The following is a 27691-nucleotide window of genomic DNA, read 5'->3' as shown; positions in this document are numbered from 1 at the left end:
CTTTCATGCCACTCACACAAGCAGCTGACAGCCCAAGAGGGCGGAGCTTGAAGAACCAGGGCGGGGCCCCGTATGCAAATAGAGAACCCCCGGCGGGGAGACGTTGCGCATGCGTATTCAGCGCCGGTTGAGGCCGGCTCTTACACAATGTGCTGCAGGGCGGTAGGCGCCTTCCTGCGCCAGGGCGTGTCCGAATATGCAAATGAGAGCCCGCATCGCCTCGGCGATTGGAGGAAGGGCAGGAAGAGGTGGGACCGGATATGTAAATAAAGCCGGCGTTCTAGGGTGGGGGTAGGGTACACCGAGAACTCAGCCGGCATTTTTCGTAAAGGGGGCGGAGCCTGGCGCGAGCCTTACCCGGCGTCCCGCGCGCGGGTGGGCGGGGCCCGCATGCAAATCTTGGCGCCCGTTCCTCCCTCCCACCCCCGCTTTAAAAGCCGCGGCGCCTGCGCACTGAGGGCAAATAAGGACTTAGTCTGTTACACAAGCGGCTGCGGAGCGAGGGGCTGCGCTGTGGCCGCCGACTCCACTGCTCCCAGGCGCCTCAGCTCTCCCGCGGCCTCCCCACACAGCGGCCGGCATGAGCGGAGACCAGCTGCACAACGACTCCCAGGTGACCCCCCTCGGGCACCGCGGGGCGGGCGTCCCCGCCGGCCCTTCCCCACTGCCCTCGGCCGGGCCCTTCCCCGCCGGGCCCCGGGCCTAGCCACGCCACGGGGAGGGCGCTGGGGGTTTCCTCCCCTCCCTGTGCGGGTTTGGAGGGTGGGGGGGACCCCCCGACCGGGCCGCGGATGGGGTGGGGGGGGCTGCTCCCTTGTGAAACGCAGCCGACATGGAGCCGCCGGCGCCGCCGTAACCCATTGTCGCTTGTCTCCGCTTCCCCCCGCAGATCGAGGCGGATTTCCGAGCCAACGGTGAGTCCGCCCCGGCCCCGCGGCCCCCGCGGCCCAGCTCGGGCACGGCCAGACATGGCGTCCCAGAGACTAAGTCCCGGCTGCTCGCTCACCGGCCCCATTGTTCCCATCGAGCCGCCCAGTGCTGCCGCCTGCTGCCGCCGGGGCCCCCGCCCGCCCGCTCCCCCGCCAGGGGCGGCCCCCCGGCCCCCGCCCCGGCCCCCATCTCGTCCCCGGGGCTCCCCTTGGGCCCCGATTCCTCCCTGGAAAGTCGCCTTGTCGACGGTCGGGACTTAGTCTCTGCGCCATTTTCTTTTTCTCCTCTCCTCTCTCTCCTGTGCGTGTGTCTTTTTCTCTCCTTCTCCTCCTTCCCTTCGCCGCTGGGAACCAGCCTCCTGCCGAGGAACCCGGGCCAAGTGGCCCCCTCCTGCCCTCGCACCCTTCTTCCTGGGGGGGAAGGCGATTATTTTTTTAGGCTAAATCGGCCCCCCTCCCCCTTCCTCGAGCTGCTTTTGCTGCAGCCGCCCCCCTCGGCTCCCCGGCTCCCAGCCTGCCAGTCATTCCCTCCCTTCCCTCGCATGAAAGGTGGTTGCAACATGTTGCTCTTTAAAAGATTCTGCTGCATCCATTTTAAGCCCAGGCTTTTATTTCTTTGAATGGCTTTAACTTTCACCTGGCTGGGTGGGGCTTTAACTTTTATTTTCAGCTTCAGAAAAAAACTATAAAAGACAGCCAAGGCAATGGCAGCAAAGGAGAGGGCATCACTTCAGAAAGTTCACCAGTCCGCTGTTCATTGTGGTGGGGAGGGTTGGAGGAGTTTTATGGGTGGCAGGGGCTTTTTCTTTCTTTCTTTTGGGGGTGGGGGGAGGATCTATTACAGGGTAGCATATAGGTTGCACCTCTTCTCCCCCCCCCCCCCCAACTGGTGGGTGGTATTGTTCAAGGGACTATTATTACCTGCCTCTACATCCATGTGTCACTGTTACACGGTGAGTTACATGAAGAGCTCTGTCCCCTGATTGATGGAGGGTGGAGACGGGGGGAGGACCATGGCCCAGGTGTGTGAAGGTGCCTTGAACTCATTCTTCCCTCACTCTGGAAAGGTCACTGAACTGGCCCCCCACACCTTTGGGGCAGCACTGTTTTTATGAGCCTAGGTTCTTGCCTTCCCTGCCATACTGTTTTGGATACTGTTTGTGTGTCTACCTGCTTTGCAACCTGTTCTTTGTCTTGCATGTGAATATTAGTGTGTACCCATCTCTTGGTACCTGTGCATATGAATAAAATGAAATGGTGTAAGTGTGTGTATGTAACAGGATTGTGGTGATTTAGTTACTCGGTTCTTAAACAATTTTTCCATTATATAGATAACGTGAAGCCCCAAAACTAAATATTTAAAGGAAGAAGGGGAAAATCGCTTACTGCTTGGACCCGAATTGGGTTTCTTAGAAATACTTAAAATATGCATGTGTATGAATTTTTGTAACCTTCATATGCAGATAAATATTAGGGGTAATTGTAGTCAGAAAAAAAAGCCTCAGTTACTTGCTAATTTACATATGTGAAGTGATGCATGTCGATCCCTCTATCCCAAATTGTGGTGACCAGCTTAACTGGGATTTCCCTTCTAACATATTAAGGCTAGCTCTGCTTGGTTTCTTTTGTTCCTAATTAGGGATGCTTTTAGAAATGCAGTGCTAGATGCTCTTAACTCTTAGCCTTTTCTTGTCCCCGCACAACTGCTGAAGGAAGTCTGGTACACAGATTTAAACTAAGAACATGTCGGGTACCTCTGACACTGTACACCGGTGAATTAAAGGTGTCTGAATTTCGGGCAGTGAAGGCATTGTAGACTTCTGCCTTCGCATTGCAATCCCATATCTTCCTTTTGTTGTCAGTAGACATGACTAGCTAATTTTTTTTTTATTTTTTTTTATTTATTTATTTTTTTATTTTGTCCCTTAGTGGCCCAGGAACTCTTCAGCAATGAATGATGCTTGTAACCCTGTTTGGCTTGTTAGGAGAATAGCACTATTAGTAGCCTGTGTCTTTTCTGACCTTGCCAAAGCTTTAACTTCTGGGAACATGGAGTTTTTTTTTTCTCTTCAGGTTCTTCCTTGCTTCTATTGCACAGTAATATCCTTTGCTTCTGTCACATAGCAATCTTAGAATATCGTCTTTCATTTTAGGCATGGTGCTGGGGCTCTGCTTTTTATATACTTGTTTTGATTTTTTTTTTTTAATTAGTGCTGAGGATTGGGTGGGGAGTAGTAAGACTCCCACGGATATTTTTTTTCCAAACTCTTAAAAATGTTGGCTACTTTACTCTGTTCTGTGGGCAACAAATGTGTGCGTCTCTTTTTTTTTTTTTTTTTTTTCCAGACCCTTTGCTTATTACAGTTACAAGGCTGAAGGGAAGTTTCATTAATCCATAAAATATAAGTATTAGGCAGAGATGCCTTCTTAGGAATAAAGAATATATTGGGTATCTTCTGATTTATAGTATTTATAATGCATTGGCTACATACTTGCAATTAACTATTCTTATTATGACAAGGAACTTGACATTTGATCTGGAGACGCACTTGTAAGGAATGATTCGGGTATAAAAGGTCCTGCTGGGTATAAGATAAGGATGGAGTAGATGACCACTCAGAGAAAGAGTTGGGAAGGATCTGGTTTTTTTTTAGTCTGCACTCATGCAACCTTTTTATTTTAATCACTTCATCCATCTTTGTTAGTTTGCAGTATATGAAGGTGGCTCTTCTAATTTTAAGGGAGACCTTCCAGAAATACTCAGGTTATGGTTCAGAATGTAGCAGTGTTGTCTCGGAATACAGTCCAAATAAATTTAGTATTTAACTTGATGTAAAGTATTGCAATATTGGAGGCAATACTGTACATAAAACAAGGTCCTGACTGTTTCTGGCTATTAAATAATCATACCAGTGTTTGTAGGACTATCCTGGGTGAATTCCTACTTGGTCAGCTGCAGCAATGGAGGTAGTTAGACCAATTTAATTTGGCTATAGTATTTTTCAATGGTTCTTTGGTGTTACTATGAACTGTTAGGAACTTAACATGTTTGGTCTTAGAAGTGATGACATGTCCTTTTGTGTAGTGAAGTGATTTAATTGCTTAGTGTATAAATGCATTCTTAGCTGATGATGTTGTAAGCGGTGCACTGTTAAAACACCAACCTGAAATATATTTACCATTTTAGAAAATATCTTCATCACAGTATGTAAACTTCTTATTTTCTGGTGCAAGATGTCATTTTAATGTACAGTTATGGTCACCGTCTGAAAATGACACCTTGTTCAACAGATGTATACTGAGACATACCTGCATGTATTGAGGGCAAAAAAACCTTACTCCATACTATTCGTTTTTTCTTGTAGAGATAGTATAGATTTGAAATCTGGCTGGATTTTCTTGGTCTCTGCTTAATAAATAGTATTGAAAACTAAGTTTCAGTTAAAGAACTTCTTATTACTGATGAGAACAGACAGGTCAGAAGGAATTTAAGTTTGACTTTCAGTTCTCCCATTGTGTTTGAAGAACACAACAGTTAGAAACAATATCATTATATTTCTAAAACTCATGTGGAACTCCTATGATGCATTACATTTTAAATCCCTACAATGCCATTTCTACAGCATAAGGCTATATCTTACCTGACCATCACCCTGTGTTCCAAATGCCTACAAAATCTAATGGAAGTTCTGCTTTAAAAATCTTTCAGGTGTGGCCCTCAGGGAATTTCTTTTTCTTAGTTTTGATTTAACTATACATCTTAAGATGCAATTTGAGGCAAACATCACTGTAGCAACCAGTAAAATAGATTATAAGTGGACTCGGGTACAAATTTTGATGATTTGGCTTCATAGAGCTTTCTTCTAGGAGATGAATGTGCTTGACTGAGAGATGCTTCCTTTAATAGTAAATTTAAAAAATACTTGCATTCCAAATTTTTGTATCTTATCAGAAGCTGGCAGTTTTGTAGTGCTGTCATGAGCATTAATATGACAGCTTGGTGGCAGCTTTGTATCAGAGGGTGTGAATGTGAAAGTGGGTGAGGAATGGAAGAGGGAAATTTAAATTAAATGGCAGTGGACCTGAACAAATGCCTTGTAAGTGATGGAATTCCAGAACCCACTTCAGCACATGTTTTCTATTTTGCATGAAATGCATGTTTCACTTAAGCTCATAGATTTGGGTATGTGGAAAGTGTACCTTAGTAGAATGGAGGGGTGGGGGATTTAAATACTAATTAACTTTAAAAAACCAAGATTATACAAGGCATTATAAATTAACTTTTATGATATACCATGGCACTGGTGTCAATTGGGTATCACTGATGTTGCCAGGAAAGTAATGAGTTCAGGAAATGTCAGTCTGGTCTCAGTTTAAATAGGCTTTTAATATTTTAGGGAAGATCTTTTTAAATCTCTTCATAAAGGCTTCTGAGCACCAACATAGTAAAATAAAATAACTCTGCACTGGAGTGGGGGGTGCATAAAGGGTGGGATGTTTTTAGGAGCAGTAGGCTACAGCCCAGAACTTCTGCTTTCTATTCCTGGTTGCACCAGTCGCTTAATGAGCGACCTTTGGCAAGTCCCTTAAATCTTTGCCTCATTTCCTCATCTGTGCATTTGTGTTTATTAACACTTAATGAGCTTAATATTAATTTGAGAAGATGGAAAAAATATTCCCATGGTTCTCAAACCAGCAGGATATTCCATTGGGTAAATATTGTTAGATTTTGTAGTCAACTAGAAGAATGGACTTGCTTGCTTTAGATGGGTGACCTTTATTTTTCAAATGAAGAACAGAAATGACTCTGAACTTTTGAGTATCTACACCCTATTTTTGCAGACAATACATGAAAATAAACAAGCTTGTAAAAGCTAGGGAACTTGAAGCCAGGCTCATGTTGGGTCTATCTGTCACTTACCGGAGTTGACGGCAAAGCTGTTGTTGAGTTGGTAGGGAGCATGCCTTCTCAAGTCAAGTGTCTTTGAATTATGAGCCAAACATCCTTTTAATGGTATTTAAAAAGAGATTGTCAGTCTTCTCTACAAATTTCCTTTATCTTTCCAAGATAAATGCGTGCTTGTGAATCCTGAGGAACAGAGCTTCCTTCACTCTCTTTTAAACCTCTGCACTGAATTATGCAGTGCTATTGCTTCTTAACTGAGGTGTGCTGACAATGCAGGCTCTTACAGCGGCCTAACAAAACGCATCAGTTGGAGATGGTTGCAACACTGGAACTGTTTATCTTGGGTTTTTGTGGGGTTTTGAAAGTACTCTTTAATATCAACTTAAAGTCTAGATTTAAATATTCCAAGGAGTTTCCTTACCATAACTTATCATAGAATTTGGAGCTCACAGTATACTGAGGAGTGCTGCAGTCAGTGTTACCAGTAATAACATTGAAGTAAGCTGGTTGAGATGCATGTTGGGGACAAAAATGCCAGTTGTACATGAAACTCAAGAAATGTGAATCTTCAAAATGCATTCCTTGCAATGGGATCTTAATGGCAGTGCACTGAGCAAATTTGCTATAGTAGCTTTTCCTCAAAAATTTCATAAAGGCTTTACCAAGAGACTTTGAAATCTGTCACTGTAGTTATTTTGTATGTGCAGCTTTCAGGTTACAATTTATAGTGCGTGTTTGGTGCGTTGCAGGAGCTAAACATTCTTCTTCCAGTCTTGGTCAATTTTGTTTTTTGTTGTATCCCAGCAAGATGATGCAAATGTATTTGGGGTCTGTTTGGGGGACTAAAGGCCAGTAGGCTTTGCTTCTAACAAGAGTCTTGGCACTACAATAAAAACACTTTCCCTTTTTTTACTTAGCTCCTATTTATCTTCTATAACAGCTGCTGTTTTTTAAATACCAGAATAAAAATTGGTTCCAAGGTTGAAATCACTCCTTAAGCAAAAGCTCAGTTATTTACATACCACCACATGAGCTAGATGCCTGTTCTAATATGGGTTTATGCAATAAATTCTGAATTAACGATAGTTAGTCAAAGAGCATGACTATATCTATAGATATGTTAGATAATTCATTGAACTCCAGCCTCTTTCTGAATTGCTCTATCAGCAGAAATTACAATAACATGTAATTATAGCAAGTACCTAACATCCCATTGACTCACATTCTTCTGTTAATGATTTCACTGAATGCTTGTTAAAGTAATACTTGCTGAAAATAATGCAAACTTCTGGTAAACACAGACTCTTAAGGTAGATTTTCAACTGGTGTCAGAACTGTCCAAGTCAGTGGAGTTAGGACAATGTGTACCTGCTCCTGTTACTAGGCTAAGGTGGACTTTAATGAGCTGGGTGACTTCCTTATGAAAGGCATAATTTAACATGAGACATTAGCAAGGATTTTCACTCGGTTTCCCAGGATTTGATTTCTTTCTTCAATTCTGCTTGAGCTCATTCTGCTAATATAATGGCAGATAGTCTTGTAAGACATGCAGTCATTCAGAAATATTTATTGGCTTATTAAATTGAACTGCCTTTGCGGTTGCTAGTTTCATAGAAACTGGCCCAAGTTTTATAGAAAATCCCACAGTCCACACCATGGGAGTAAATGCTTTTAAACAGCATGGCATCATATATTCTACTCTTACCCATGCTTTTAAAGAACTGTATCCCGTGTCTTAGGAGAATATTCATTGTTTCATATTCAGTACTTGAAGTTTTACTCCTCTGGAGTGTCTGCTTGATTTGACTAAAACAGCAGCATGTGCCAAATATGTCCAACCCTGCTTTTTCTTCCCCCAGCATAACTATCAGTTATAAGCTGGGTGGCACTGTCAGGGTTTAAGTATGTATCATCATTAGACTTCAAAATGAATTCCCTGTTAAAGTAACAGGAGGAGCACTCCAGTCTGAATGGAGAGTCAAAGAACAGCAACATACAAGCTCGATCAGTTAAAAATCGTTCCCACACAAAATGGCAGGTAAAGAACTTCAGTTCTGTCAACTGTAATAAATTTTGTAAGGTTGATAGCAACCCTGGGTTGCTTCCTTGCATTGCTATCAACTGTTTGCTGTAGGGGAGTTTAAAAATTCCCTCCATGCCTCTGGCTTTCAACATTCAGTATCTATCAGTTTATTGCAGAAAGGCTTACTTAATTGATACAGTGGTAACAGCTTGGTGTGACCAGCAGAGAGGAGATCTGTCTACTCTATGGCTGCCACAATCTGGTCATGGCGCTGTGGGAGGATCTGTGGTTTTTTCGGGGTGTGGTAGTTTTTGTTTTTAGAGTTGCTAGTGTGAATAAAACCATAGTATTTAATTGTCAGCTTAGCGTTTGTACATGTGCCAACACTAGTGTATATTTAGAATAACTGTTGACTTTAGTAGAATTATTCAGACTTTATCAGAAGCTGCTTGATCAGAATCTGTCCCTCTTTCTTTTTTTACCAGCTAATATTTTAAGAATAAGTAACAATTGTATACTGGAGCAGTGGTAACAATTGATGTCACAGAAGGGCCCCTGTAACCTTTAAAAGGGGAAAAATGTTTCGTGCTGTCTTCCACTGTTTTCCGGGGGGGGTATTTAAAAAAAAAAAAAAAGCTGAAATTTGGGCTATATGGTTGGCATGTTCACATATATAAATTTTTTTTTTTAATTTGGAAATTTTAAATTTGAGTATAAAGATACTAGAATGCCTGAGGTAATAATGAAAGGATAACTTCCAATCCAAGACTGAAAATTCAGAGGGACAAAGTTTTAGTTGGATTTAAACCTTCTTATATATTTTTTTTTTATCTAGTTAACTGATAAACATTGGAGAAAAGGTTTGTTTGGGGTTTTTTTGTGTTTTCCCCAAACCATCCTCTAAGCTGCACTGTTAGCAGACACGAGTATTCCATGAAGTGTGAGAGAGAGAGAGATGTGTATATATGTACTTTCAGTGAACAGCCTTATTGGAAATGCCCAGCAATAGCAGTGGAAACCAGACTTGCAATTTCCTGATATTTGTAAGTTGAAATGACATTACAAGGGCTGGGGCAAAGGGAAGGTCAGCCAAGGTTTTGCATCCCAAAGGAGGATACAATTTAATCTTAACGCTAAAGAGTAGAAAGATGATCAAGAAAGAGACAGTCCTTAAATGACTAGCATTGCCACATTCTGAAACTTTTAAGAGGTATATCACAAGTACGTAGTGGGAATATTTTTCATCGGCTTATAGCACGGATGTCAGACACTTCAATATATTTCTTTGCTAAAATTATGCTCTGAAAAACAATCTCTTACTGTTACGGTTCAGGTTTTGGCTTCATATAGAAGTACCCATTGTTTTTGCTTAAATCTTGAGAGCTTCAGTTTGAAGGCTGCTGCTGTCGTGGTTCAATTTAGCTTGTCCCAGCAACTTCTGTGCAGTTGGGAAATAGCTGTTTCCAACGTGCCCAGTCAGTTATCTCTTTGGATTCCTCATCTATCACTAGTATTTGGCCATCCCCTATTACATAATTTTGAACACTCGCAACCTCCTAATGCGTTGCTGTATGCAGTTGTGCATAGGCATTTTTAACTATCATGTTTACATTAACTGGAACTAAAAATAACATTGGGTCTTAGCGAAACACCATGTCAGAAAGAAGCTATCATGCAAAACTAATGAGGTTTATGATGCCCCTCTGAAAAAGTGAATCTTCTCACAGTCCATGTAGATGGAAGCTTGTTAAGGAGAGAGAATTGTTTAAAGAACAGAATTCCTGTGCCGAGTTGTTCTGCACGTAGCAGAACTATCTTTCTGTGACTAAATAGAGACAAGTTTATGCCTTGAAACTGGTGTAGTCCCAGTTCTAATCAAATATTTTGATCTGGCCCTATAACACCTTTCCCTGGATCACACATCTGTCTCAAAGACGTGCTGTATGGTGAGGGTTTATTACTTGAAAGAAAGACTTGAGTTTTACTTCTTGACAGCTGTACTGCGTAGCATTTAAAGAACCAGTAAGACTTCATTGAGAACTTCCATGTACCTTATTTTCTGTACTGGTTTCTTCTTTTATGAAGATGATCATGTGGAAATAGGATTGCTCTATCCTCTCTTGGCTGCTTATTGCCCTTGCTAGAATCCTAATCCTTGATTGATTGATTTTTATTTTTTTCCAACATTTTACTAATTTCCACAGCAACCATCTGGGATCTCACCAGCAGAGGGATTAGCCTACATTTCATTCATGATGGGAATGAGCAGTAGGAACTAGTGAATTCTTGTGTTTCATCTACGTTCTGGATAGAACTGTTCAAGCTATTTAGCCTGGCAGGGTGAGTGCTCATCCAGTGTCAACTGGGTCTTCTAATTACCGAAGCCAGTTGCTCTTGCCCAGCGTGCGGCGGCACCCTGGGTCCTTCAAATCCTTTCAAGGATGCCGTGGAGTGTCACACAATGTTGCCACTGTTAAGTGTGCAAACACAATTCATAAAATAAACCTAGAGCTTCCAAATTGAAAGCTACAGTGATAAATACATTCTGACCTGTTGTGGTCTTTCTGAGTTCTTTGCAACAGAAAAATTGATCTATAATTTTATGTAGTCAAAAAATGAGTGAAAACTAAGAGATGTTATGTTCCAAGGTGTGCCTTGAGTCTAACAGTGTAGAAAGCCATTGACCTAAGCATTTCATATAGTGTTGGACCAGTTTCACTTCTTGCTGTAGGTGGGACTTGAAGCCCTCTTCCATTAAGGGGCACAGAATCACTTTGAAGTAGAATAGTCTAAACAAAGCTTTCTGTCAGGCATCATCTGTGCTTTAATGTACAGATGCATGGTGAAAATCAGCAAAACAATTAATGGAAATTTTAGCAATTGCTAAAATGAAACAGCTCTTTAAATTTGTCCTGCCATTTGTTGCTTGCTGTGCTCTGTATCCTAATGCTGCTCCTGATGTATGAGAACTGAACTTGCAGTGTGAGGGCTGATTTTGTTTTTTTCCCCATGCCATGTTATTTTATTAAGATCTTTTTTTCCTAAACCCTGCTTTGTATGTGATGTGAGGCTTTATTCTCTCCCCAACTGAGTCAAAATATTAGCATGGCACATGCTGAAGTTTTCATTGATAATACTTGAGCAATTATGCATTCTATCTTGCAATATTTGAATGAGGGCCAAATTTGATGAACAGCTGTTACAAGGTATTTTGTGATTCCAGTATCTTGTTTTAGAGGTGGCTTAAAATGCCTGCTGGGGACAGAGACACAGCTTATCTTCCTGTAGAACATGGGCAGCAGAATCTTTATTTTATTTTTGAGAGATGGTGGCTTTTTAACTGGTTGTGTGAGGGATTTCTGAACTATTTTGCTATTGCATTAGGAGTAGGAGCACTGATATTCTTTGAGCAGAATTTTAATAGTACGGAAATGCAATTTGTCCTTTTTAAAAGAATTTGCAATAATTAAATATTACTGCTGTTTAAATGCCAAATAAGTTTTGGAGTAGAAAACACAGCCTTAACATACTTGGGAGATGAGATGGTTTGGGCATCTGTTATCTAGATTGCCCTTAGGTTTTTCATCAGGCGTTGATTGTTTCCATTAAATGGAGACATGGCTTTTTTGAAACCTTCCATATTCTTAGTGTTGGATTTAGCTTGTGTGATAGTGTCAGTATCTGAAACTACAGCTATAGCTCATACAAGTCAGCAACTCTAGATCTTTTTAGAGACTAAGTATTGAATGGCAATTAAGACTGTTCTTGGGGATTTTTGTTGTTGTCTGGTTTTTAGAGGCTCCCAGCAAGATTAAGGTCGTATTCTGCTAGGCACATTCTGCACACACATAGTAAGAGGGTCCTAGTAGAAAAGCGGTTGCCCTAACCTCAAGAACTGACCTTGATTTTAAGTAGCCCCCTCCTCCTCCTCCCCCCTCCCCCCCCCAGTACATTGGAAGGGCAGCACAAAAGTTAGTTTTTTTTCCAGCCCATGCTGCATCTGTTCTCAAAGTAAATGAGGAACACCGGGCTTCAGGGCTAGATGTCATTCCTCAATTTTAGAACTAAATTGACATACAGCATGCTAGCACTTGTTTGTATTTTGGAAATGTTCATTAAACTGCTGAATTAACTGGATGGGGATTAGTACTGAATCATACCTATTAGTTTTGGGTTTCAGGTACTGCTCTGTCTTCAGTGTTTCTTTCTGTGCTCATCGTCCTGGTATGATTGTCTTTCAGAAACGCATTAAGTGACCTGGTGAGCACCTGTATACCGTATTCTTTTCTCCCAGTACCAGAGCGTGAAAGGCAGAGCAAAACAGCTAGGCTGGGCATGCATCAGTTCTAACTTGTCTAGCTAGGAAGGTACGTTTATAACATAGACACTCTGTTTTAATCTAGCTGTCTGGAAAAGTGGGAGCGTGAGCACTTTGGAGAGATCCATGTAATGGCATGATTCATTACAACAGGAGCACTTTATACAAAATGGAGGGATTGAGCAGTACTAACAGCCTACTCAGAGGTTTGCTACAGAGTTAATGACCACCAGATGCAAAGGAAAAAGCTGCCTGCTTCTTTTCTAAGGTTTGAAAATGTCATTGAAGCTATTGGAGCTAAAAAAAGGTATCCATCATAATGCTTCACTCTCCATAAAGCCTGTATACATGAAAGAGAATAACTTTCCCTACTAGTGTTTCCACACTATCGCATGGTTTCAGCAGCGTAAGTAGCATTAGGCTGCTGGGCTTGACTAACTGAGGATAGGAGGAAAAGCTCTTGAACTTTATTGTGGTTGAGATAAATGGGGCAAACTCTATGCAAATGCTTATGTGTTATGAGATCAGGCCATGTACTCAGACATGTCAACCTGCTTTTATTTATTTATTTATTTATTTATTAAGTAGCTGATATCCTCCCCCTCTGCCCCTCAATACTGTCCAATCCTGTCCTAACCAAGTGAGTGATGCATCTTTCTGGCAGAAGCCTGATAAAAATCAGACTTGAGATGGCACTACCTCCCTTCTTCCCTCCCCATGTCTGGCACTTAAAGACTGTCGTCCTTGGTTTGTATGCATGTGCATGCTCTGCTCTAGCAGGTTGAAGCGACCTCTCCAGCTGTCCAGAATCTTTTTGCTAATGAGAGCTGAATTCCAAGTATTTAAAGAATCTTGTTCTCTTTATTTTGTGTTCCTCTTGCTTGCCCCCCTCGGAAGCTCTTCAAAGGAGGCAGTGGCTCATCTTGGTGCTAGTCACCGTTGTAGTTGCATGGGCTGATCAGCATTTTATTAAGACCAGAGTCCTTGCGCCTTTTTTTTTTAAGTTGGATAGCATCTTTTAATTTTAAAGTGTATAGCTATCAAAACATCAGGAAAAACAATCAGTTATATGGTAAGATGCTGGTTAATTAGAGAATAACTTCATCCCCAAGCAGGCACACATCTAGGCACTCATTTTAAATGCCATGTAAGCTTAGATCATCTCTAATTAAACTATAAAGAGGAAACATGTCAAAGCCAAGTGTCAAGCACTTGGGTGCCTTATCTGCTTATTTGAAAGGAGCAAGCTCAGTACCTACACCACTGAGTAGGCATACAGCTGTACATGACCCCTAGCTAGAGTTTCCTCTTCTGAAAGAGGGATCAGAACAGTTGATGCTAAGCTGGCTCACCCCTTGGGTTCATTTTTGCCCTGTTGTCTGTTCCTGCAGGCTGAAGAACTGATAACAATTAATTGGCCTCTGCTACTTAAAGGATTAGTTAAACTGCTAACTCATCCCATGCAGACTGCTGTGATGCAAGCATCTACCTCCTGTGTCCTGCATCTGTTCCCCTAGCCCCCACCCCCAAGTCCATATTCCCTCCCTCCTTCTTTAGATGAATCTCAACATCCACTTCCCAGTTAAGATTTTTTTTTTTTTCTTTTTCATGAGTTGTTTCTGTGCTCTGGCTCAAAATTCTTGGTGCTTACTCAGAAGCACCATATTGTTTGCACATACAATATGCCCTGAATATAACATGTACCTTGTTTTTGAAAAGCAGAATAAAGGGGGAAAGACTTTTTCAGAATTATGGCTGCATAAAGCAGAGACAGAACCTAATCTTCAGCTGATTTATCCTCTGCTACCGAAGACTTGTTTCCATGGGTGAATCTATGATTTTGAAAAGACTTAAGAAGTTTCCAATGCTGTGAAATAGGAGAGAGACCCGGAGCAGCTAGCAGACAGCAAAATTGCCTGGTACATGGTTAGCTTGATTAGTGGAACATCAAGACTGGAAAGGAGAGGTGCATGTTAACAGTAACACCTCTGGAGTGTTAACAATGATCCATTAAGTCAACTGACTCCCTCAGCTGCTAGAATAGTAATGCAGCTACTGCTATACTGTGGAGCAGGAATCAAAGTAGGGTGCTCCAATCCTGGTCAGAAAAATCAGCCTCCCTGCTTAGTACATTTTGGGGGGAAAAAATGGCGTCCATTGTATGTGAGACTACGACTACAGTACTTTCAGTGTCCCTTGAAGATTTGGTGGATCTACAAAGTGGGTTGCATCAACTAGGAAGTGATTAGTTCTTGTACTCTGCTTTTTAGTTAATTTCTTTCCGTGTGTTAGGATTGCAAAAATGATCATTTTCAGGCCAGGGCACTGAATTTATGCTGAGGAAGTGTGTTTACAAGGTCTTGCTAATATTATAGATATAATCCAAATATAGCTTGTATTTCAAATAGTTTTGAGAGAATAAATTAACAGAACTTCTATTTCTAAAACAATCCCCTGTTCTTAAGAATGTTGTCTTTGTAAAGATGTATTCAAGGCATACTAAATGATCCCAATCTGTGGTCATTTCAGTACTATTTTCTTTTACTTTCTTCAGTTTTTCTTTGTAAGTCTGGCATATCTGCATACCTAGGAGCCTACTGCTTTAGCTTTAACCAAAACTAGTGAGTCTCAAATGCCATGGAAAGCCTCTTTGCATGTAACCCAATAATGCCCTCTGTGAGCTGCCTCTACTTGTCATAATGTTTTGGGAGGGAAAGGATGTTGGGGTTTTTTTGTTGTTTTTTTCCAGTCTCGTTTTAGTACTTATTATGCAGGATAGTGCAGAGATGTGATTACTGTGAAGCAGAGTGCACTGTCAAGGGGCAGACGAGTTAAATGCAGCGAGTTCAGTTTCTGTAGTGCCTTCTTCATGCTTTTTTTTTGTAAACTATCTCCTCGCTTCCCCTCAGCACAACTCTGAAAATAGTGTCGGTTTTATTTTTTTCCCCAATAGGGGAGGAACCATTTTCTAACTACTAGTTAGAAATAGGTGATCTCAAGTCAGTGTAGTCCACAGTAAGATCTACTGTGTTCCTAACACTTGGAGAGACGCAGAAATCTCCCTTCTGTCTATTAATCTTTGCTTTTGAAATGGATCAAAGGGTCAGAGCAGCTCACCTGTTGGCGTCTGTTAAATGTTTGTACTGAAAATGGATCAAAACTTCTATTTCTCCTGTCTTTGGTTTTGTGTTCTCAAGTCACAGTGCAAGTGTCAAGAGTATGAATGTGGCACTAGCTAAGAATTGGCTTTGCAGATAGAAAACCTAGCAATTTTTGCTGTTGATTTTTTTCACAAGTAAAACTAAACATTGCCTTGTTGAACTGTAATGCTAGTGTTGCAGTCATTGGTATGGGATGTCTTAAGTCCTGTGGTCTGAATCTGTCCTTGCAACAACACTTAATGGGCAACTAATTGAAATGGATGCTGAAAGTAAGCCTGTGTTTCTAGAAGGGCATCTAAAGTGGGAATGGGTATTTAAACATCTTTGTTTACTGGGAGTCGGATGACTTCCCTTTCCCTGTTGTCAGTCAAGACAATAAACTTTAATGCACATTCATCTCCAGTATAGAAGTACTTTCATATGAATGACGTGAGTTTGAGGAATGCAGATCTGAACAAGTATGTTTATGGAACTCATGGTGGTAATAAATGCAGTCTTACTTCAGTGTAAATACGCTTCCTTCTTTCTGTTTTAATCTTGTTAATCTTTTTCTGAGGAAACTGAAGAACTAATAATACTTGACTCTTCTCGCTACATAAATTTGCCAAAGCTACCCAACTTTCCTAATATGTTGTATCGAGACTTGCTAAAAAAGCATGTAAGCTAACTTTTTTTTTTAAAAACTCTTGGCTATGACTTTATTCTCTAATCATAGCTCTCTGGGCACATGCCTCCAAACTACATGGCCACTGCAATGTAAACAGACATCCTTTAGAAATAAGGTTTAATTTGTCAAACCCTTTCATTTTTGTCCAATTGGGTTTTGAATCTGGATCTCCAGAGATGAGCAGTTAACGTTATGACTTATCATGTCATAACACTTTTCATAAGTCACATAAGACTTTTCATTCCATCCAGGAAGAGCACGCAGCAACTGCTGCAGCGTCCTTAGCCTGACGAAGGGTTTTTGAACCCGAAAGCTTGCTTAACAACTATTCTCCAACCATTTGGGTTGGTCTAATAAAAGAGATCAAATTCACCCAAGGAACCTTGTCTGCCCATGTCATAACACTTTCATTTTAAAGTAATTTTTCAAAACTATCATCTTTTTCCCGCTTGGCAGTTTTGGGATGGGATGTTCTGTTAATGAATTGTATTGTTCTTACCAATTGTTAGACAGTGATATAAATAATCCATCCTTTAAAGTGGTAGGAAGCACATCTTTTGCCTACTGCTTGTACACAGGTTCTTATTAACAAATGTTGCCAGCCACTGAATTTGACACATTTAGTTTCCTGAAACGGTGACCTTTGATCTGAAGATACCAAGAACAACTGCCTTGTACCAGCCCTATCTATCTGTCCAAGGTTATAATAAAGGAAGTGAGGGGTGGTAGCTACTAGTAAAGTAGATCTGAAGTTTAAAAACTAAAGAGGCACTTCTTTACAGCATAACTGAAATACACCCACAGGTCTGTTAGCACATGGCTAATGTTTGCATTCTAGAAATCCCTGGAGCAGCTTACAGAAGCTTCTCTGTTGTGAATTTTTAGTAAGCAAACATCCAGCCTTGTGAATGGGAGTGAGCTAGGATTTCTTGCCCACTAGAAATGTGGAAGAGGTGCATGCTCTCACCCCTAGGAGCTGGTACTGTCCAGCTTAAGCTTGGCTCAAAGGACATTTTGCAAGGCAGCATAAAGTAATGCATTGCTGCTGTGTCCCACACTAGTGTAGGTACAAAACAAGTAAGAGGGCTCCAGGACCCAGAGCCAGGGGTGGATAGTCATTTGGGCTGGAGGGCCACTTGGGGAGTTCCAGTAAGCTCCATTCCCTTTCCCCCTGATGCCAGGTCAGCACCTTCCTCTTCCCCTGTAACAGCTCACCAAAACTCCCTCGGTGGTTCTGCTCTGTGCTAAGCCAGGTGGTTAGCGTGGAAGTGGGATGGGAGGGTGGGGCCAGGATCGTGGGGTCTTGACAGTGGGGAGGTGGGGCAGGGCCCAGGTCCAGGGCAGAGCCAAGAACTGCTCCCTGCATGCCCCTGCAACACGGGTGCTAGTTCCATGGGCAGGGGCATGCAGACAGTGGACATGGCTCTGCCCTGGGCCCTGGCCCCACACTGTCATGGCCCTGTGATCCTGGGGTCTCCATGGAGACCAGCAGGGACCTGCATGGGCAGGGCACACAGCTGGGCAGAAGGGATGGGGTTAGGGCCAGGTGGGGAATGGGGCTGTCTGGCATCAGGATGCACAGCCAAGACTGGGATCACAGGGCCATGCCAGCATGGGGTTAGGGCCCAGGACAGAGCCACAATCTGCTGCCCGTAGAGCTAGCTGATGCCTGTCACAGGGGTGCAGAGAAGGATTGTGGCTCTGCCCCAGGACCTGGCCCTGTGCTGTCACTGCTCCTGGATGCTGGTCCTTGCCTTCCTGTGGCCCATCCGATTTGCCTGGCTCTATGCCCTTACCCACATGGTGGGTGCTGGGCAGATGGGCCTGGGTGCCTGGACAGCAGGGCTGGGTCCAGGTGTAGTAGAAGCCAGAAGGAGCTGCTGTTGTGGAGGCTGCTAGGAACCTTAGTCTGGCTGCCACACTGCCCCACCCCTACTATATGCCTAGGTGTGGTGGGACCAGCCCCCTCTGCCTGGGCCAGATGGGATGGAAGGACCCACAGTGGGCTGGACAAAATCCCTTGGGTGGCTGGATCTGGCTCATGGGCTGTATTTTGCCCAACTCTGGTCTAGAGGTTTCAGTCTTTCACTACCTGCATGGTAGATTTCTGGGGAAAATTGTATATATAAACCCAAATTTAGTGCATAGCCCTTATAATCAAACAGTCTCTCAAGTCTGGGAGTGTCTAACTTGTAAAATTTACAAGCAAGGAGTTGAAAACATGAATGCTTCCTTAATAGCTTGCTTTGTGTTTTGACAGTGATGGCATTTCATTCTGGTTTTTAAGTGATGTGATATGGCCATATTCTAGACCAGGGGTGGGCAGTTATTTGGGCCTGCAGGGCACATAGTTAGTTCTGGGGAGCTGTTGCAGGCTGGCCAGCACCTGCCCCACAACAGCCTGGAGCCTACATGCCCTGCAGCTCCTGACTGCCAACAGCGCACAGCCCTAGCCCTGGACCCGGCCTGCCCTGCACCTGCTCCAGACTTGCCCTGGCTGGAGCAGGTCAGCCAGAACCCATGCGCACAGCCCCAAACCCAACCTGACCCCCACCTGCTCCACACTGCCCACTCATGCTGACCAGTGGTGGCATCCAGGCAGAAGCTGCTGCTCAGCACAGGGGAAAAGTGGCCCCTCACTGCTGCCGGGCCCTCCTTGCTGCGACCACTCAAAGCCCGCACCCAAGCTATCCTGCGGCTCCTCTCCACCCCTCGGGGCCACCCAGCAGGGCAGCAGTGGCAGTGCAGAGGAGCTTCAGGGGAGCCTGGGCACAGGTTCTGGGTGGCTGCCTCAAGAAGGGTCCAGCAATGGCAAAGGGGAAAAGTGGTTCCTCCCTTGCACCGAGCAGCAGCTTCCGCTCAGCAACTGCTGCTGCTGCTCGGCATCTAGAGCAAGCATAGGGCAAGCCCAGGGTTGGGGCTGTGTGCATGGGTTCTGGCTGGTCCGGATCTGGTCTGCTTTGCCAGGCTGAGTCTTGAGTGGGTGCAGGGTGGGCTGGGGTCAGAGCTGTGTTCATGGGTCCCCACCAGTACCCCAGGGCTGGTGGCAGCCAGAAGGAGCTGCTACTACCGGGGCTGCCTAGAAAGGTAGTCCAGCTGCAGAGGGGGGAAGGATGCCCCATGGGCCAGACTACATCTGGGTCAGGCAGGACCAAAGGACATGCCGTGGGCCAAACTAAGTCCTTCTGTGAGCTGGATCTGGCCCACAGACCATATTTTGCCCACCCCTGTTCTAGCTTCTCTAACCCTGGATGCAGAAGTAATGTGTATTCTCTTTTCCTCCTCGCCTCCCATATATGCTTACCGTGCTATTTTGGTTCCTTGCTTTTCCCTTCAAATTTTATTAGGGGAGAAAAGCAAAGGTACCTTTTAATCAGCAGGAGATGCTCTTAATCCAAGATAGCATGGGAAGAAAAATGATTTAAATTAGGAGTTGGCAACCCCTGGCATGCGTGCCAGAACATGGCGTGCACAGATGCTTTGCTTGGCGCATATCCCTTGGGGTGGTTGGTGAGAAGGTGCCATGGCTGTGCTGGTATAGCAAGGATCAGGCATGTCTCAGTTCTCCCACCATCCTCCCTAAGGTGTGCATGTACCTACAGCCAGCAGCAAGATGGGCCAGGGCTCCACAGACCTCGGTGCAGCAGCTTGCAGCCTCCCTGTCACCTGCTACAAGCAGTCTGGGCTCCATGGCTGGCAGCAGGGGCCTGCCCAAAGCCAAGGCTGGCTGTGGCAGGCACCTGGGAGGTTGCAGTGAGGTCTGCAGAGCCCCCACCCAGCTTGGTGGTGGTGGTAGGTGCGCGGGCACCTTGGGGTGGACAGCAGAGAAGGGGCCCAGACTGGGCTGCCACAGCAAGGATCAGGCCACTCATGGTTCCCCTGCCATCCACCCCTGGCATGCCAACATCTTACAAGTCAAGGTTGTGGATGTTTTTGGCACTCCACCCAAAAATGTTGCCAGCCCCTGGTCTAAATGGATTTAAGTCATAAACTTACGTGGTTAAGTACAGTTAGGAGTACGTGTCTCCTCAAACAGCATTTCCCAAACTATGACAGATAGTGCACCACCAATTTAAAACAATATAACCTTAAGTACCACTGGCAAATTTTTCATACACACAAACCGTGTGTAGACACAACAAGGGGGGTGTGTACAACACTCGAAAGCGGGCTAAATGTCTTTGCACTGCTTTAATGGTGTTGGCGTTTGCACGCCTTGGCAGTGTATTGCATATTAATTCCAGTCACTGCAGGCAATTCAGCGGTGTAATGCACCTTAAATGAATGACTTGGGGCGCAGCAAACTAAAACTCCTCCAAGGAGTTTTAGTTTGCTTCTACAGGCATGGAGCAAAGCACTGGGTTCCATGCAGCTCAGGAACCCTGTAGGCAGCCTGACAGCAGCCCAGAAAGGCACGCTGTGCCCAAGAAAAGCAGCGAGCCTCATAACGCTGCCGCTACGTGCTACCACGTGGGGTGCTCAGGATGCAGGTGCCTGGTGGGGTGTGGCTCTGGTGAGTGCTGCACATCACAGCAAGGGGCACATCTTTCACCAGGCAGTCTCTATTGCTAGTCCTCCTGTGCCTGGTGAGTGCAGGGAGTGAAGCCTGGTGGGCTGAAGCCAGCTGCCTTCCTCATCCCCCAGAGAAAGGTGCCTGGGGCTTCCCTCCCACACCACACAGCCCTGGTAGGGAAGGCAGCCAGCCACAACGTGTGGCGCTTCCCTCCCATGCCCCACGTGCGTGCGGAGAGTGCTGGTGATAGACAGCCCAGCAGAGGCTGCTCCCCTTGCTGCTATGTGCAATGCTGGCTTGAGCTGTGCCCCACTGGGCACCTGTGCTAGGCATGAGCACCCCTGCCTGCTCAGGCTGTGCGCCATGGGGGATGTTAGGTAGTCCCCCCACCCTCCCTCACACCCACACTCCCCACTGCCCCCAGCCCCACGCTACATGGTCCTACCCAGCTGCAGCCCCACCCTACCTGCTGCCCGGAGCAAGTAGGAGATAAAGCAGAGCAGGTCCCCAAGGGCTGCAGTAGCAGCCCTGCCTGGACTGTGTGCTGCCAGGGCCACACCCTTCTGCCCACAAGGATGGGAGCGGGGCATAATAAGGGTATGTTTTGGAGGGGGCAGGGAAGGGCTACATGTGGGTGCTTTGCTTCCATCCTCATGGGCAGAAGGTCTGGGCAGAGCACAACTTGTTGGTGGGTGCTGTGGGGGGGTTTCTGTGTACCACTGGTGGTACGTGTTCCACATACTGGAAAATGGTCTCCTTAAGCTTTAAAGAAAGTCAGCCTGCTTATCTGCTAGAAGTAACTGGTTAAGCACCTAGGAATCGGAGTTTGTTGATGTGCCAACATGGCTTTTGAGAGGAATAGTTCACAAGACATTTTGTTTTCAGTTTTTTTCAATTAGTTCAGTTTGGTGACTAATTCACTCAAAATTGAGAAACTAGGAATAGAAAGAGCAGGAAAGCTAGCTTTCTCATACAGTCTGTGTGCTGAAAACCAGATGCGAGGGGGGTGAGATCTATGGGTTGTCAAACCTTGGCTTGATATCCATCAGTTCACTGCTGGTAATACAATGGTAAATCAGTTCTTAAGTGCAAGACGCATTTAAACAAGCTTTTCTTAGATATCACTCAATTTTAAGGCTTTTCTAAGTAGGAGAAGAGTTTAGATGACACAACCATATAGTTTCTTGTGTAAAATTTACACGGCTATAGAATTCAGTGTAAAGCCAAGTTTATTGACATGTTTTACCAACCACGAAGAATCAACCTCTAAGAAAACACAAATGCAAAACTGGATTAAAATCAATTACTTAAATCAAGATTTCCTGCTTGCTGATTTAATCAGTTAGTGTTTAAGAGTTGTGCTTATTACTCAGCGTATTGATACATGACTGAGAGGAAAAAAAACTAAGGTCATGGATGGATGAAATGTTCAGCTGCTTTACAAGAACAGGGGGAGTAGCTGCTTAGGAGCATGCATCAGCTATTCTGATGCAACCATGGTATAAGTGAGTGAGGCCACTGCAGTCCTGAGTGTGTAGCACTGTAGCCTTCTTACCAATATTGTTGAATACAAGAGGCTGCCAAAAATATATGCTGTGGCTGAAATCTTGATTCCATTCTAGTCGGTGTACGTTCCCCACTAGCTTCAGTGGGGACAGAACTATTTTTTAACCTTTGTCCCCTCTTGCTCTTCAGTGAAGCTCATGTTTTGGACTGGATAATGTCCATGTGCTGCATTGGTATAAATGCGTGCTCTGTTCAAAGTGCTGCAGTCACCAGGCTTAATGAAAACTCTACAAACATCATCTCTTAGTTTGTCCAAAAAGGTTAGTGATTTAAGAGATCTGTGTTGCACAGCCAGCAAGTGTAAAAAAAAAAAAAAAAAAAAAAAAAAAAAAAAAAAAAAAATGTGTATGTAGATAGATAGATATATTTATATTTTTTAGTTAATACAAGCAGCATTATGGTGCAATTATTCCCAACAACACAGTGATTTTCTTGTTGGCTGATGTCACGTTAAAATGAAAGCTCATTTCTTCCCAAGCCACCAAATAACGCTGTCTGTTTGTTTATTGGTATGGCTGAAGTTTATTGGTTCTGGGTTAAGATGATGGAATTTAGGTTTCCAGTATTTGATGCTTTTTCCTGATTCAGCTGCCTTTTGGATGTTTGACTACATATTGTGAGCAGCTAGCAGCTGCATAATAGGGCTAATGTGATTGCATGTTTTCTAATGTTCCAGTCAGTTGGAACCAGAATCGTTTGAGATGCAGACCGTTAGAATCTTAGCTGCTGTGAAATGAGATTGATGCTCTGTCTTCTCAAAGTGTGCAGTGCTGAGCACTTTGAGGTTTAAACAAAAAACTAGCACTGTTGAGGTGGACCACTAACTGATGTTGTGCTAAATCTTGGTCATATGGCAAAGGAGAAGTCTGTACTGTCACAGTTTAGTTTGCACAGTTCTTGGGGTCAGGGCATTGGTGAGCCAAAGGCACTCCATAAAATCATCCAGGAACAGCAGGGTTAACTGTACTGTTCTTCCTTTGAATTATGATAAAGGGACACATTATTTCAGGCAGTCAGCCAATTGCTCTGAAGTCTAAACATGGCTGCTCCTGTTGCAATAGCTTCAGCATAGGGAAAGCTTCTGGAAAACTGAAGAGCAGAAGTTTGCTTACACCAAGAATGACAAGCACTTCCTCATGTGTGCAAATCAGGAACAACCCATGGCAGTTCCCTTCGTCTTCTCATTCCCACGTGTCCCTTTTTTGTCTGCTGCATAGAGAGGTGTATCACCAGAACATCCTGGGTTATTTTGTCACTGCACTGAAATAAAGGTCCATTTGCTAAAGCTAGAGGCTCTCCATTAAATAGTTGCTGGGAAGCCTGACTAGCCTGATTATTCTATTAACTCTGAAAACTAGATTAGTGTCTCCCAGGTTGTCCATTAATCCCACCAAATCTATTTTCATTTCAACATTTTAAATGATAATTCCACTCTTGGGATATCCACCATAGCCAGGGACTCCCAATTGCTCTGATTGGCCCTGCTGTGTCTGTTTGCTGCTCTTGACAAATTGGGGGAAAAAGGATTTTTGGATATTTTGGTGAATACACACATCATGACGCTGTAGATTTAAAAAATGCACCAAAAGAGCCTGTCTATTTTAATGTGCTACAGGATGTTTACCAATGCTACTTCTCATCTAGTGCCTGTGCCCCTTTCTTCCAATGTAGAATAGAAGGACCAGGAAGGGACCTGTAAGATCATCAAGTCCAGTCCCCTGCCATGGGCAGGAGGTATTTAAGCTCAAATGAGCTCCTATGAGGTACTTGTCCAGTCTCCTCTTGAACACCTCCAGCAATGGCGACTGTACCACCTCTGCCGGGAGCATGTTCCAGATTCTAGATGCCCTTACAGAAAAGAAGTTTTTCATTATGTCTAGCCTAAATTTTTCCTCAGTGAGCCTTTGCCCGTTGGTCCTTGTCCTCCCAAGGGATGCCTTTCTGAAGGGTTGAGGCTTAGCCTCATGGGGCAGGACAGAGGGCCATAGGGCAGCCCGGGTGCAGGCTCTGGATGGCTGCAGCAGGGGGAAAGCGGTGTGCACAGACGCACAGAGCCTGCACACAGCCAGGTTTGCCCATATCATTGCCCAGAAGTCCTCCCATCCTATTAATTTTGCGTATGTCTATTGTTGCCACAAAAAGTGAGTTGTTTTTTTTTTAGGTGCATAGGAGTTAAACTTGAAACCAGACAAATGCACATAACAAGGCATGTTCATAGCCTATGTCCATGGCCAGCTAGTTTCCACACTATTCTGTCAGCACACCTACTCAGTGGTACCATCTGCTCTGTTTTAGTCCCGAGCTCCCGCTGGACTGTTTCTGCCCCTCCAATGTCCCTCATTCCTGAGGTAAAGTATCTGTCATTGTTCTGGGGTTCTCATCAGTAGAGTGACTGATCCTGCAAGATGAGTGACCTTGTTTTAATCCTCTCTTCTCAGAATTAAATACAGTATTTCTTCACTGTAGCGCTCTCTTTCAGGCTATATGAGCAAAAATTAGCTTCTTGCTCATGCATGCACACACATGCATTTTCTAAGGGGGCAAAACCCAAATTAATTGAATCGTCTGTTATGCGGATTCTATGTAAAATGCTTTAAAACTAGAGCGATGATCAGGGCATGGGATACTTGTACTGTTATTCACAGTATGTAGGGAACTCCATAAATTGCAGAGGAAGTGCCCCCCTGCAGCAGCTCCTTGAATTTTTTTCATTTTACCACTTGCTGTACCACCCCCTTCCCAGATGGCGGAGGGGCCCTGCCAGCTGGACTGTTTGCTAATCACCAAGGAAGCACAAACTGCAGGTTTAAATATGCCATGGTTTTTGCCTTCCTACTGCTGATTGGTGGAGAGGCACCGGCGGCCCTACTGTTTGCTGCTGATGGGTAGGGAGGCAAAAACAGTGCCATATTTAAAACTGTGGTTTTCACTTTCCCAGCAATGAGCAACAAATGGCCCAGCCGGCAGGGTCCCTCCACTAATCATGGGGTGGAAGGGCAAGCAATGAAATGAAAAATCAGAGGAGCAGCTACAGAGGGCACTTTCTCTCCAGTTTATAGAGATCCCTAACAATGTCATTGAGCAGCCTTCTCTCTTAAGGCCCACTTGGAGGGGCACTGGGATTTTCTTGCCACTAACCCAATAGGCTAAACACCGGTGGTTTTCAGAAAATTGTTTTTCTGTTATTGCTATTTTGACACTTACTTGATACTACCATAGGGAATGTCTTACATCTTGACAAACCACAAAACATGCATTTCTATTCTTGTTGGATTTACTGGCTCTTGAAGTCCAAACTGCTGGATTGTAATCTAGTTGATGCCTCTGAATTGTGACCTAAGTGATGTGAAAGATCTTGAATTCAGAAAAGCTAGTGTTATAACCTCTTCTTAGCCATAAAATAATGATACATTCTTATTTTCATGCTTCAGAGACTCCCCCTGTATTCTCTATAGTGTCTTCCAGTAAAAATCTGTTTGCGCTGATTTGATGAATTAGGCTTGTGGTATCTACCTTTCAGAAGCTACCTTTTAGAAGTGGAAACAAAAATGCTTGCAAATAACTTAAAACTGCATGTTGAGTCTTAATTTATTCACTTGTTTTGCTGAAGCATCTATTGTGAACTTCAAGGTCAGGGTTTCTTCATGACTGCATCTAACTTAGAAAGCACGTTTTACTGTATTATTAGTACAACAGTCTTAATTGTGCTAATGTCCCTGAAACATCATGTAAAATAAATTCTTTTCAACATAAGTGGTGAGTATAGAAAAGAAATGGCTTCTTTGCAGCAACCTGAAGCGAGGCCTTTTATAACTCTTAGCCACCCATCCTCTATGGATAGAGGATGTTTTTCACTCCATCTTGATAAAATTGTCTGCCTCCTTCATGATTGTCCTGCTTTCCATATCCTGTCATGTGTAACACCTCCCCAAATAGAAGGTGCACCTTGTTTTTGGAAGACAGAATGAAGACAAAAGACTTTTCTGGAGTTACGGCTGCACGGGCAGGGACAGAGCTGATTGCTCAGCTGAATCTCTAGCTGCTGCTGGAGACTGGTCTTCAGATGTGGATCTATGATTTTGAAAAGAAGGCTGTGAAACGGAGACTAGGAGCAACTAGCAGACAGCAAAATTGCCTTAAGGAAGGTTAGCTTGATTAGTTTGAGCATCAAGACTATTAAAAAGGAGCAATGTTTTCACTCTACAGGTATTAACATCAATTTAGTCAACTTCATTAAGTCAATTGACTCCCTCAGCTGTCAAAACCAGGTAATACCCAGCTGTGGTGCTATAGAGCAGGACTCGAACCAGAGTGGTTCCAGCCCTGTTCAGAAAATCAGTTCCTCCATAATATTACCCTGGCGCCTTCCCCAAAATGGGGGGGGGGGGGTTGATTTTTTGGGGAAAGGTATGTGTTGAATATGAGAGTGCTGTATCAATATTATAATTTGAGTTCAGGCTGATGTCAGCCACTCATATGATACTGATCCCTATTTCCCCTGCCTTAAGTCATTCCTGTTCAACTTTAGAAAGGTGGAAATTGAAGCAACTGCCCAAAGTTTCCTGTTGCATGCAGTATATGCCACTACTAGCCTGTAAATTGTCACCACATTTAATTAAGGTACTTTCTCATAGTCCTTTCCTGTATGACATGAAACTTCCAGTCCTCACCATACTTACTTGAACGCAAGGCGAGTTCCCCCTGCTCCAATTGGCACGGGGAGGGGGGGGGGGGCCTCTGGTCTTATATTTGCATACCAGGAAACCTCATTAAACACCTTGTCTATCACTAAACTGCTGCTAAAAGCAGCATGTGCTTAGCAATGGAAACCAACTGTGAAGCTGATTTTTAATTTCAGGCAACACCTGAGCGTGACTGAAACATGTGGCCCATATTGGGAAATGTATTTTTGTGTGTGGGGCCCTTCAGGAAAAAAAGAGAGCAGTTTTTTTTTTTTCCCCCCCCCCAGGAAGAAACAAAGACTAGGTCTGGAAGTGTACTGCAATACCAAGCCAGCACTTGGAGAGGCCAGACAAGCTCTGACTCCCTTCCCTGGTTCCAAAAGGAGGATGGGGACTTTTTCTTTCATTTTCTTACAAATATTATTAAGAACACACTTACCCTACACTTACAAAGCTACACATATTGAGCATCCTTGTTTTAGCAAGAGTTCATGTCACAGAAATAACTACATATAAAAAAACTATATATATATTAAACCAGGGTGGGCAAAGTACAGCCCATGGGCTGAATCCAGCCCACCAGGCCATTCTTTCTGGACCGTGGGATTCCTGAAAAATATTTATCTGCTTCTGGCTGCCTGCCAAAGACCACAGGAGCCAGAGGCAGTAGGACCTGGAAGAGCCAGCAGCAGGAGCCCACCCCAGCCATTTCCCTACTTTCCTACCCCAGCCCTGTTCCAGCACCACATGGCTCCCTGCTGCATCCCCAGACCAGGAGCATGGGGCTGCACCAGTACTCCAGGGTGTGTGTGTATTTTTTCATAGGGCAAGTCCCACACACACCCCATGATACACATACACTCAACACCTCCCCCTGCCTCGCACTGCCATATATGCAGACCCCCATGCCCCCTCACACGCTCCAG

The 27691-nt window shown here is 44.1% G+C and overlaps 1 protein-coding gene across 3 annotated transcripts in view; it reads left to right on the top strand.

Annotated features, from left to right (window-relative positions):
- Nucleotides 1-452: 452 nt before the first annotated feature.
- TOP1 (DNA topoisomerase I) overlaps nt 453-27691 on the top strand; it is a 94178-nt gene continuing 66939 nt past the window's right edge. For 2 of the 3 annotated variants that reach the window (XM_014609690.3, XM_006275843.4), the window contains exons 1-2: nt 454-613; nt 890-914. In XM_014609690.3, coding sequence (XP_014465176.1) covers nt 581-613; nt 890-914 — 58 coding nt within the window. In that variant the 5' untranslated portion in view covers nt 454-580. Of the gene's footprint in view, nt 614-889; nt 915-27691 lie in introns of all 3 variants that reach the window. The other variant, XM_014609689.3, reaches the window with a different exon arrangement.

Source organism: Alligator mississippiensis, chromosome 9, assembly GCF_030867095.1.
Source record: "Alligator mississippiensis isolate rAllMis1 chromosome 9, rAllMis1, whole genome shotgun sequence".
NCBI classification, from domain to species: domain Eukaryota; kingdom Metazoa; phylum Chordata; order Crocodylia; family Alligatoridae; genus Alligator; species Alligator mississippiensis.
Note: the sequence above shows the minus strand (reverse complement) of the source record. Positions and strands in the feature narration are given on the sequence as shown.